General features: G+C 39.4%; 1 protein-coding gene across 4 annotated transcripts in view; it reads left to right on the forward strand.

The window, feature by feature from the left end:
- enah (ENAH actin regulator) overlaps nt 1-11,528 on the forward strand; it is a 39,578-nt gene extending 28,050 nt beyond the window's left edge. For 2 of the 4 annotated variants that reach the window (XM_080831989.1, XM_080831990.1), the window contains exons 6-14: nt 557-1,321; nt 2,679-2,983; nt 3,393-3,532; nt 3,625-3,673; nt 5,811-5,859; nt 6,010-6,076; nt 7,394-7,478; nt 7,855-7,912; nt 8,134-11,528. In XM_080831989.1, the coding sequence (XP_080688115.1) occupies nt 557-1,321; nt 2,679-2,983; nt 3,393-3,532; nt 3,625-3,673; nt 5,811-5,859; nt 6,010-6,076; nt 7,394-7,478; nt 7,855-7,912; nt 8,134-8,171 (1,556 nt within the window). In that variant the 3' untranslated portion in view covers nt 8,172-11,528. The remainder of the gene's footprint in view (nt 1-556; nt 1,322-2,678; nt 2,984-3,392; nt 3,533-3,624; nt 3,674-5,810; nt 5,860-6,009; nt 6,077-7,393; nt 7,479-7,854; nt 7,913-8,133) is intronic. The other 2 variants (XM_080831991.1, XM_080831992.1) reach the window with 2 other exon arrangements.
- Nucleotides 11,529-12,370: the final 842 nt, after the last annotated feature.

Here is a 12,370-nt window from a genome sequence, read left to right on the forward strand (position 1 = left end):
TTGCTTTAAATAACTGAATGCTGGACAGACTAGCTTTGAGCTTTCATATTGGAATGCCACTGGTACTACAAGACTTAAACTCACCAAAGTTTCACATTCATTATTTCTATTTGAAGACAGGTGCAGTTGAGGCATAGGCCTCATTATTAGATGTAATTTTAACATCTAACGTATTGTCTTTCCCTTCTGTGTGTGATTTTGGATGCACACAATATATACTATATCAGTTGCATTCCAGAGCTAATATTTCCTAGACCAAACGCACCATAAGTTTTACTATGAGTCAGTGAAGCCACATCTGTTCTAGTTATAGGCTGAAGCATTTTTACAGTGCGTCTGTGGTTTGTCCCAAAAGCTAACCCTTAGTACTAATTGTAGTGTTTTGTGAAAGACAAATCCAAAACCACAAAAAGGTGATGTAGCCTGATGTGCTAGTTGTCTTGCTTCATTGCCCCTTTCTCTCTTCTCTCTTTTTCTCTCTTTCTCTGTCTGGTCTGTTTCTCTTCTTCTGCACGGTGGCTGCTTATTCCCCCGTCATGTCATCTGCTGTGTTCAGCATTTGAAAGCACCCTCTACCGTCCTCCAACCCCTGATTACTCCAGGACTACTTCTTCCTCCCGCGCTGTCTCTCCTTCCACTCCTAGCCACCCTTCCCCCACATCCTTACCTTCTTGTTCAACGCCTCCTACCCCTCCACTGCGCCATTCTGCCTCCCGGTTTGCCACCTCACTGGGTTCTGCTTTCCACCCAGTCCTGCCACATTATGCCACGGTTCCCCGCAAGCAGCCAACCCTGCCGTCTTCCCCGACCTCACACTCTCCCCCGGCTCCTGTCCCTATCCCTCCAGCTGCACACAAGTCTTCAATCTGGTCAGCGTCTAACTTCAGTCCCCTTCCCCCATCTCCTCCAGTCATGATCAGTAGTCCTCCAGCTAAAGCCACAGGTCCACGGCCAGTCATTGCCATTCCATCCCCTAGCCCTCTTATGCAGAAGCCCCCATCACCCACACCACCCAATGGCCAGCCAGCATCACCTAAACTCCATGCACCCTCACCGATATTAGCCCAGCCTCCACCATCAGTGTCCACACCCACACCCCCTCTCCCACCCCCTCTTCCCTTCTCTCCGTGCCATCCATCCCCCCCCATGCCCACCTCACCTCATGTGTCCTCTCCCTCACCCCTGCCTGCTGTTGTCCCCTCTCCTTCCGCAGCCTCCCCTGCCTCTGCTGAACTCTCTGTATACTCTGTGCTTGGAGACTCCTGCTCCACACCTCCAGGTCTGCCAGCCTGTCCACCTGCTGATGTCCCCTGTCAGCCGGGTAAGGGCCTCTTCTGTCTGACTCTCTCTGCCTCCACTAATCCACTAACAGTGCTGGGAGCAGTGGACTTTTCACTTGCCTAGCTTCTCTGTGCTGAGATCCATGAGGCCTAGAGCTAGACCTAGCTACGTGTTGCTCTGTGGCAAGCCATGGGACTGTCTCCTTGGGTTATCCCAGAGCTTGGTAGTGTCATTGGTTTCAAAGTATAGCTTTAGTTTTGCTTTTTGATGGGCTGTTTTTTGCAGGTTTTTTTTTTAAGCTGCCTATGACCCTTTTGGCATGAGATTACTCACCTTATGACCATCCGACAGTGCCTAATATTAAACTCTGAATTAAAATCTTACTAACCCAAGTCATGCTTATAAAAGTTTGTCCTTAATTTTGTTCTTTTATATGTTGTAATCGCATGCTGTGTATTAATGTATTCATTTTTATATGATCATCAAAGGAAGTATTTTTTTTAGAATGGTCTCTATTAAAAACAGTAGAAGAAACGTATGCACATTAACTTTTTCCCCTTTCTTTTTAGGGGTGGAAAATGGCCGTGTATAATTTACTTTTACCTTTTTTGCTTTGTGTCATTCTTGCCAATGCATATCTACCTCACTTTCTATGAATGGTTGTAATCCACACCAGGTCTATCTCCCCTTCCTGGCATGGCGTTCCATAATGTTTAGTTTCTCCATCTACTGCACTTGGCCCAGGGGTTCAGTTCATCAGTCTCCTCTTTTTGAATTGGACTCATTTGTTGACTCATTCAGATGGCAAAAAGTATATCTTGGTGTAATTTAAATTCTTTGCATCTCAACGCCCAATAAGTATGAAGGATTCTTTAAGCTGATACATTATTAATGTTGTCTTGGCATCCACCGTGACAGAGTGCCCTTGATACAGCTGAACTTGATATCATTCAACCCTCTCAACCCTCAAGTCATTCTTGTGATTTGTGGACAATTTAGTGAAAATACATCTATTAAGACTCATCAAAAAGTAAACTGTCAAAAGGTTTGAGTCACAAAACATCATTAAACCAAATTATTCAACCCCTTTTCAATAATTTTTACTTTGTATGTCTTTCTTTACTTCTAGGATTTCCCGATGAAATGGAAACAAAAGCTTCAATGCAGACTTTCAGAAAAACACTAAGCATTCGATTTCTAATTTCAAGTATTTGTAAACACAACTTTATGTTGGCTAAAGTATAAAGGTGTTAGTTTAGATTTTCAACTGTCTGCAAACCACCAGAAAGTCTGTCAGAACTAAGGGGGCTGAGTAATCTCAAGTTCAGTTGTATGTGCCACTGAATGCACTAGCCCATGTATGATCTTCTGATGGTGTAATCTTCACCTCCTTGTAGATGCAGTGCAGGGCCTTGGTGTACCCACGCCCCCTCCACCTCCACCCCTTCCTCCAGGCTCCAGCGTAACCTCTGCCATACCTGGACCACCGCCGCCTCCTCCACCTCCCCCCCCTCCCCTCCCTCCTTCACTCACTCTTCAGCCTGCCTCTGGACACGCACCCATTCCACCTCCTCCCACTCCTCCCCCACCTCCACCCCTGCCAAGTGGTCTCTTCACAATCTCACGCACTTTGGAAGATAACCAGCCCCTGTCTGGCCTGGCAGCTGCCATTGCTGGAGCGAAACTGCGGAAAGTGCCAAGGGTGAGGAAACAATGCAGTAGTACCCCTACCTCTGTCACCCGATCCTGCCTACTTTAACACCATAGGCATACGTACGTGTATGCATGATTTGCAGTGGAAATAGGCCATTGTTATAGATTACTGTTGGTACAAGTCCTTTATTTCATCCTGAAATCCCATGCCCAGCCTAGAATTCATTCAGCAGCCTGAAGGTGGTTCAAACATACATTACATACACATGTGTTGATGTGCAAACTTGAAGATTTATTTACAGTCCAAGCTGTGGCATTGTTTGGTGTTTTAGAAAGTTTTTTTGTTTGCTGTATTCTAACCATAACTTAGTCATTAAGCGTAATGGTGTAATGCAATTAGCCATTAAGTGTATCTATATCATTTTACAATGTGGTGTAATATGAGTTTGTGTTTCCAGAGTGATGACGCCTCAGGCGCAGGTGTTGGAGCAGCTGTAGCAGGTGTCGGTGGTGCTAAAGCGGAGGCTGCACGAGGCAATGGACCACTGTCTGCGGGAGGAGGTCTGATGGAGGAGATGAGCGCTCTCTTAGCTCGGAGGTAAAACCGGGACTTTTTGGGTGTTTTTTTTTCCTATAATTTGAAAGGTGTCAGTATAACTGACCAGCCAATCTGTTTTTTGTCCTACACAGAAGAAGAATTGCAGAAAAGGGGTCGTCGCCTGAGCCAGAGCAGAGAGCAGTAAGTAACTAGTGATTCATTTCTGCCGTGTCATCATGTAGCCTATGCAAGATACCAAGATGCCAACACTTTGACCTACCAAAAGGGGTTATCATTTAAATAAACACGTTTTCACTAGCATACACTCCTGGACTACACCACAGACTACCATTTCAAATAAAAAAAAACATCACACGTTGCCTGACAGAATGTCACAATGGACATTGGAAAGTTCAAAACAAACATATCTGCTTGTGTTGTAAAAGTCATGGCTAGTCCATTTGAAGTGTGTGGACTACATAAGCTGTTCACAGTCCTGTCTCTTTAAATGGGAAACGAACAGTGGCGCGGACTGAGCCTTAAAACAATTCTAGCCAATCAACACCTTGCTTTATTTGGAATATTTTTGGCTATCAACATGAACAACCTTTCACTAGAATTGCAGACTCTGCCTTTAAGTGTGCCTTGAATTCTGACTGAATCACCAACAGTGTCACCAGCAGAGCACCCCCACACTATTCCACCTCCTCAACTATGCTTCATCTGCGTCTGCCAATCTATGAACAGATTTAGACTTATCAGACAGACAATTTCACTTCGCTCTCCTTCAGAATGTATGTGGGCAAAATTAACTGTGATTGAGGCGAAGCAAGCAAAATTAAGATGGCAAATTCCCCACTTTATGCAAATGAGAACCATATGACAAACAGTCAGTTCAACGCGTGTTGTGTTGTGTGTTCCGTAGAGATGATTTGCTTGCTGTATTCGCAACCATACCCCTAGAGCGAAAAATGTTTTGCGAAATTCACAAGGTGTTTCGATGCAAGCCTAGTGTAATGTCCATCCCCTATTTCTTGACCCAATCAATTCTTAGTTAGAAGCTATCCAACCATAAAGATCTGATTCAGTCTTCTATTGAGATGTGTCTGCAACTTGAATTCAGGGGAGCATTGATGTAGGTTATAAAGTCTTGGTCTTCTTTTCCTGGGATGGTCTTTTTGAGGGCCAGTTTCGTCATAGCATTTGGGGGGTTTACAGACAAAGTTTATTTTTCATATTGACTGAGCTTCAAATTGAATCTTATGATGGACTGTTGTATATCCTTACTTAGTTATAATATATAATAAATTATAAATATTATTATAGTGAAATTCGGCTTTGCTGTTACTACCTCAGCTGTACGCAACTGATGGTCTAAAACGCATTAAGAAGGCAGGAATATTCATAAATGAACTAAAAATATCAATACAATATATATTTTTTACTGAAGACCAAGACTTGAGTATAGTAAAGCAAGCTTCAACAGTGAAAACAAGTATGCAAGTTTGGCTATGCTGTAGTGGTTAGGAACAAGCCCATCAGTTAACATTAACTGCAGCATTTTGCATCTTGTGAAATTAAAGTTCAGCAGCGTGGTGCTTGCTTTGATCTGAAGAAACTAGACATAATATTAATGTAATTATACAACAGCTCCACTTGAGCAATGTATTCATTTCTGGCTAGAAAAGAGGCATTCTATGAGTGGGGATTTCCCTGCTTTAAATCCTCCCATTCATTCTTAAAAAGCAAGAGAGAGCAGAAAGTCAGGCACTATTTTTGGCATTACTAGACACCCAGAAAAACAGATCAATTATGTACTCAACTGTGCCCACCACCCATGAGCAGCTGTCACATTTCACCAGGTGCACTTTCCAGGGTAATGTACAAATTATCATGTACAAATGCCCACTATTCCTAGTGTGTGTGTGTGTGTGTGTGTGTGTGTGTGTGTGTGTGTGTGTGTGTGTGTGTGTGTGTGCCTGAGCGCGTGTGTGAGCGCGCATGTGTTTGTGTATGTTTATTGGGAATAAAAGGAAAAAGTCAAGGTGTACATACTATTTATTTTTCCTTTGTCTTGTCCAGTTGATGTGGCCTAGCACTCGTTTAAGTCAACCTTCCCTTTTTTTCTGAGTTTACCACAATTTTCAATGTTATATTTTGATATCCTTTGTCAGCCCCACTCTCGCTTGTCATATTGCTTAAACATCATTTTTTCATCCATTTCATCATGTGTCTGAACATCAATCTAGCCCTCTCCTATGTCAGCTTTTAGAAAGGCAAGAGCACACATTAACGCCATGAAAATGGTTTTTGAACTAATCCTTCATGTTTACAACAGGATGAACCTGAGACTGCAACTTCAAAATTCACTCCATGTAGCACTCCAGGTAAGTGGAATGGAACTAGATGAACCATATAGCAGTTCCTCATAGTGTCTGCTACATTTAGTAACACTGTTTTACTATACTTACTCTAGGAGCACACACTAGCTCACTGGTGATGTCACTTCTGAAGAAATCTCACTATCTCCTTTTCAGACATGCCACGAAAAATTTGGGAGAGGACAAACACTATGAACGGTAGCAAATCACCAGTCATCGGAAGGTAATCAGAAGCACGTACTTTTATTATAAACATTTTGTTTGCATTTTGTTTTCAGCCTTTCCAGTGAAATCGTTACGTTAAGAATACAACACCTGGCAAGGTAGCGTGTTGAGATAATAATCCAAAGTTTATATCGTCTTGAGTGTTCTATATACCAGGGGCATTGAGTGTATTATTGCTTTTACCTGACGATCGACACACAATTAGATGATATTCATAATTTTCTTCATCATTGCTTGTTTAACCATGGTTGAGCTCTGTCTTATCATGGGTTTTTGTTATAAGTGGGAGGACGTCAATGCCACCATAACAGATACGAAGAGTATTGGCAGGGCTGTTTAAGCTGTGTCAATGGCAGGGGAAATCCCTGGGGACTGCCTACAGTTACACCCCATACATTCACTAAACATTCACAATTTGGGAGGAAAATCTTTTTTCTTTTTTTTTTTTCTTTTCAATTAGGTTTACAAAATAATCATCGTGACGTGTTGTCATTGTTAATGTTGTGACTATAACAGCAGGAATTGTAATATCATATGTTAACACACTATTTTCTAAGATCCAGAGATATTGTAAATTAAAAAAAATAATAAATAAAAAACATACTGAACATTTCTGGCCGAGACCCTCAAGCTCCTAACATTGAAGACACATGTGTTGACTACATATTGGTGATTTAAGACATTTAAGTTCTACACATTTTTTTATTAGGGCACTAACTTTCAAACAAACAGTGTCACTCCATTCATATGAACAGTGTGAATTATGCAATGACAGTTGGAGGGAGGTTTGTACATGGAATCAAGACAGTACAACTCAGTTATTTCCCTCCTAGATGAGGTCTATAGCATATAACTATAAGAACTTTAGCTTGCACATAGCTTAATGTCATGAATTTCTCCATGAATAATAATTCTTGTGAATTGTTAGCAGCGCTGCTTGTAATTCAGTTGCAGCTGTGCACCACTCTAAAATGCACTTAAGGGAAACACTGAAATATATTTGACTATGAATTGGATGGAAAATATATTAAATCTAGATCATGATTATTTTATTTTGGCTGAAACGTAACCATAGCAGGCACAACCAGAAATACCATGCTCCACTCCATAGATCTTCTCTCTCTCGTTGGATGCTTCTGTCTTTTAAGTGAGGTTTATTCATCATGGTGTCCACAGAGGGGGTGGAACAGGGTTTGTGCCATTTAAGTATGGTGGTATAATGGGCTTTTCTATTACTGCTAGACAGGCAGATAAGTATCAGGAGGATCCCTGGAGTTACTTTAACATCAACCTAACCATGTGATGCTCTCCTCAGATCCAAATCAATACCCTCCACCCCAGGATCCTTAAGCACCAATGGAGTTCTAACAGAAGGACTTGACTACGACAGATTGAAACAGGTATTACGATTTTTAAGATCACAAAAGTACTATTGCCGTTGTCTGAGCTAGGTGACTATTTTGAGGAACAAAGGATTGAACGTAGGAACGAATAAAATTAATACACCCCATTTGTCCTTGTTAGCCCACACATATTGACACATTGTAACATTGCATTTAATTGTATTATGGCCAAATATTAACACTGGTGAAAAGACAGAGTGGAGTAATGTGTTGTATAGTTTGCATATGCTATATTGTCCTATAAAACACAATGAGAGAGTTACGCCTTATCATTTTATGATATTTGATGAATTATAATAGACTGACCCAGGGCCATAATTTAGTACTAGGTCAAAAACAAAAATCTTCTGTTTGCTTTTTTTAATTACTACAGGACATTTTGGAGGAGATGAGAAAGGAACTTGCCAGACTGAAGGAAGAGTTAATTGATGGTAAGTCTGAGTATGCTACTCTCCTTTATGATGTCTTTGCATGAGTGTCAGGCTGAGTATGTAACTGTTATTATTGTTGTAGTTGTTGTGTTTAATATCAATACATAAATACAATATATATTGAGTGAAGAAAATGTAAGGTCAATAACACATTATCAATACATAATTTATATAAAAAAGGTTATGTTACTATGTTCTGTTGTGTTTTTGTGTGTTCACAGCAATCAGAGAGGAGCTTGGCAAGTCAAACTCTGCATAGAAGTCCCTCAAGCATAATTTTACATTTTAATTACCAGATGCTTAAGATATACTACGGTGTAATTTGAGAGTTATAAAAGAAGTGAAACAAACACAGATTTAAAAGTTGGATATTAACAGTTATCATACTAATGAAGATACATTTGAGGGCAAGTAGAAACGAACAGTTGGAGCAGGCAAATTGATTGGAGGATTGACTGATAGATGCCTACATACACCTCTGTTTGGCCGGTGGCAAGGACTAGACCCAGTCTTTACAATAAGGAGTTATCATGTGAAGATGGATCTCAATCTGTAGATGATGGGGATAGATCTCTATCTGAACATCAAACCCTATGAATGAGTCAGGTTATGCTGTTATTCAAACATAAGGCTTAAGACTAAAGGCTTAGGCATAATGCTGACAGCTGCAATTCAGAGAGATCCCCGCAGGAGATAAAAGGAAAAGATTGTTGGACCAAGTTTGTTTTTGGTTTTAGTAAAGCCTTGCAATCTTGATGAAAGACGACTGGTTTTAGTCGACTGCTGCTGGACTGTGTAGCTTGTCTTCCTGAGATGCTATTTTGACTTGGATCTAAACATTGCTCAAACATGAGAAGGGTTTTCATGTCATGTATGTCATAAAGTACATCATGGCCACATCAGGTAGCTGAATCCTATCATTAAAGGATGCCGTGTCTTTACAAGATATTTATGAATGCTCCACAGCTGATTTCATGAATCTGACATTGTAGCTCTTTTCCTCTTTTGTTTGGTTTTCTGGATGAGCGATGGGATACTTACGAGGGACGATGCCTTTCTACTGTAAATCATTGTAGCTCTTTAACCAAAATCACAGTAATGGGTTGCACCAATATCAACAAGACCACATCTGTAGATAGTGCTCTGAAGAGCTAACTTTTTTATCTGAAAATCTTTTTTTAACTTCTGTCAGACTTAGTGCATGTCATATTTTGTATTGTGAAGAAGCAATGTCTGCCATAAAATTAATGTTGTCAGTTTAAAAGCAATAAGTGTGGCATTTATTTTTTGTTTTGTTTGCTCATTGTCTGAAACCAACTCACCTTTATCAACAAACATCTGTATCCCCTCTATTGTTTTTCTTACGAAGACCACCAATTTTTAACCATAATGATTTTAAAATGGCAAACCATATTGCTCTGTACAATCTACATTCATTAATGTTATCCAATAATTCTCTCTGTTGAGTACCCCCTCAGTGTAATGCAAGGTCACAGTCAGAGTTGCAGGCTGCATGTTTTTATTTGGTGCCATTTGTAGTGTTTTCAGTTGTCAATATTGATTATGCATCTATCTTTGTTTTTGTTTGTTTTGACCTTTATACAGTGGCTTAACCAGGCACACATGTACCCTCGTGTTTTTCATTTGGATCTTTGGCTTTGCTCAGATAAGAAGGAAAAGAAAATCAGATAAGAAGGCAAAAAAAAAAATGCACATGTAATATTTACATGAATCATGATCAGTAATAAAAAAACAGTTCTGATTGTTCTCACTCAAGGTCACATGGCATATGAACATATCACCTGTTGGCAAACATTGGAACTGGGTCGTATCCTCCCTGTAATACAAATTGTTACCTTTGATTTGGCAGTTTCTCTTTATTGAGGTTCAACAAATATAATCAGTCTCAGTTCCTGACCATGTATCTGTATGACAGAGCCAGCAAGTTGTACAAAGAGTGTTTACAGCATCGATTGCACTTTAAGAAGAGTAGAAATGCAGTGTGGTACTGTAAGTATATCAAAACCATAACCCTCAGTGGCTATCTCACCAAAGTTTCTGCTGGAGTTCCTCAACTCATTCAGTCTTTGACAAAAATATTGGCATACTTGGACATTAAAAGAACTCACAAAAAATACATTTTAATAGACAAAAGCATGTAATTTATTTATTTTTTACTGTTAATAGTCAACATTTACAAACATAACACGTCATTTAAAATCATAAAACAGACATCCTTAATGATCATAAATCATAAATGACACCTTAAATGCATTACTTGGTTGCACAAACTTTTGAGAAAATAACAGCTGGCAAGCCCTTCCTCTAAGCTTCAGTGAGAGTCCTCCATAGCTGTCAGTGACAGCTTGAGCCACTCCTCTTTTGCATACTGCTCCAGTTCTCTCAGATTGAAATGGTGCTTTCTTCCAACTACTGTTTTTAGAGTTTCACAATGGGTTCCATGAGATTTAGATCTTGACTCAATGCTGGCCACTTTAGATCAGTGCAGTGTTTTCATTTGAACCATTTCTTGGTGCTTTTTAATGTTTTGGGTCATTGTCCTGTGAGAAGACCCATAACCTTTGACAGCTGAGTCAGCTTGGTGACACTAGGAGAAACCTCGGGCTCGGAAAAGAACTCCAAACTAACTCTAGGGAACCTTCCGATGTCATGATCAAACACAGATTCACAATTACAGAAGCAGCCAAGCCATCCCAAAGTATCAGTGGGATGTGCTCCATATTGGACTGTTGGCAAGACTTTTATTTTCTCTTAAGGCTTTTTCGGTGTGTCTCATTGGTCCTTAGGACTTTGGCTTGTATGGGTTTGTTATATATGTGGATACCTAAAGATATTTTGATTTCATAATAATCTGAAAGAAATAATGTGATATTTGAAAGTATGCAAGTGTGCCAATATTTTCAGCCACGAATGTATTTCCCATCTAAGCCATCTTTAATCACAATCAAGAGAAAAATAAGTATATAGTCTTTTTGTTTTGAAAATAGTTTCATCAAGGTAAGTTCCCACATGAATGAACCTGTGAATTTCATGGTTTGTGCCTTGTTCTTAAGTTGAATTTAATGTCAAAACTTTTATTTTAAAATGGCTTATGATTCTTGGTCCTTACATAAGCTCATCTACCCAGTCACACACACACAGGACAGATTGATGTGTTTGTTTTACTTATTTAAAAAAAAAATGTGGTTGCTTGTTTGAAATGATTTTTCATACTTTCTGTCTTCCTTATTCAATGCATAATGTTCCAGAGTGATTTGGATATGTCGAGGTTTGTGGTATTTAAGTCTCTCACAATGCAGTAAGAATTATTTGGACAATGTAGTTAACATACAGTCTGTAAATTGTTCATTTGTAGATCATACTATCTACTATATGCAGAGGCTATATGAAGTGGACAATTTTGATCAAACTGAAGAAATTCTGTTGAATGTTCCTGAAAAGCATTTATCAGTTTCCTTGCTCTTTATTCTTTTCTCTTATTTGCCTTGTTCCATAGTGGTCTTGTGTTAATTAGTATTTTCATACATGCTAGAATTGTTTGGATAAATGAAATAAAAATCGCAATACTCCATCAAAAGGAAAATGCCTTGCAACAGCTTATTGTTCTTTTGGTTATTATGTGTCCTACCTTATCTTTAAAAATACTTTGTGAAGGACTGTAAAGTTCACTGTGTTCTCAGTGTAGTAACTGGATGTACATCTTGCATGCTAGAATTTTCATAAATCGCCTTATCAGTAAATATCATCCATCAATTGGCAATGCATACTAAATCTGTCATAGCTGTGAATCAATTTGGCATTTTTCTGTTTCTGGCTTTTATTTAATGAGGAAAATGACTCTCACAGCCATTACCAAAAAGGGAAAAGATGCAATTCATCACATTCATAAAGACATTTCTTCAACTTTGGTCTTTTACGCAGTGCAAATCTTAAGATAAGGGCCCCATTTATGACATTTTCATATGTACAGATTTCATATAACGTCCATACGCTTATATCCATGCCAAAGTTCAGATATATGTATTGGTCATGTTGTTCATTTTAGGTGATGTAAAGCATGCTAGCATACATGTGGTATATGTACACAATACATAGAAACATAAGATGGTAAATACATGATACATTTCTTCGTTGCTCAGTATTGCATACAATAGACCTATAAGCCAATTTTCACCCCGCCTAGTTGCCGTGGAACAGGCACATGTCTCGTCACTGTGAATCGTCAACAACACTAATTAAAATTGAATGGCAGCTGGTTGCATTGAGTTCCTACTATGTTGCACGTCTAACTATAAGGTTAAGGATGTGACTACATTGGTACGCAGACCCCTGGAAAGATCTAAAATGTACCAAACAGGTTGATGGCCCTATTTTAAGTCATAAATCGGTGACTGAAGTTTTGCTGCAAATTTTGCTTCAGCATATACTAAGCTGCTG

The sequence above is a fragment of the Sprattus sprattus genome, assembly GCF_963457725.1.
Source record: "Sprattus sprattus genome assembly, chromosome: 2".
Lineage (NCBI taxonomy): Eukaryota > Metazoa > Chordata > Actinopteri > Clupeiformes > Clupeidae > Sprattus > Sprattus sprattus.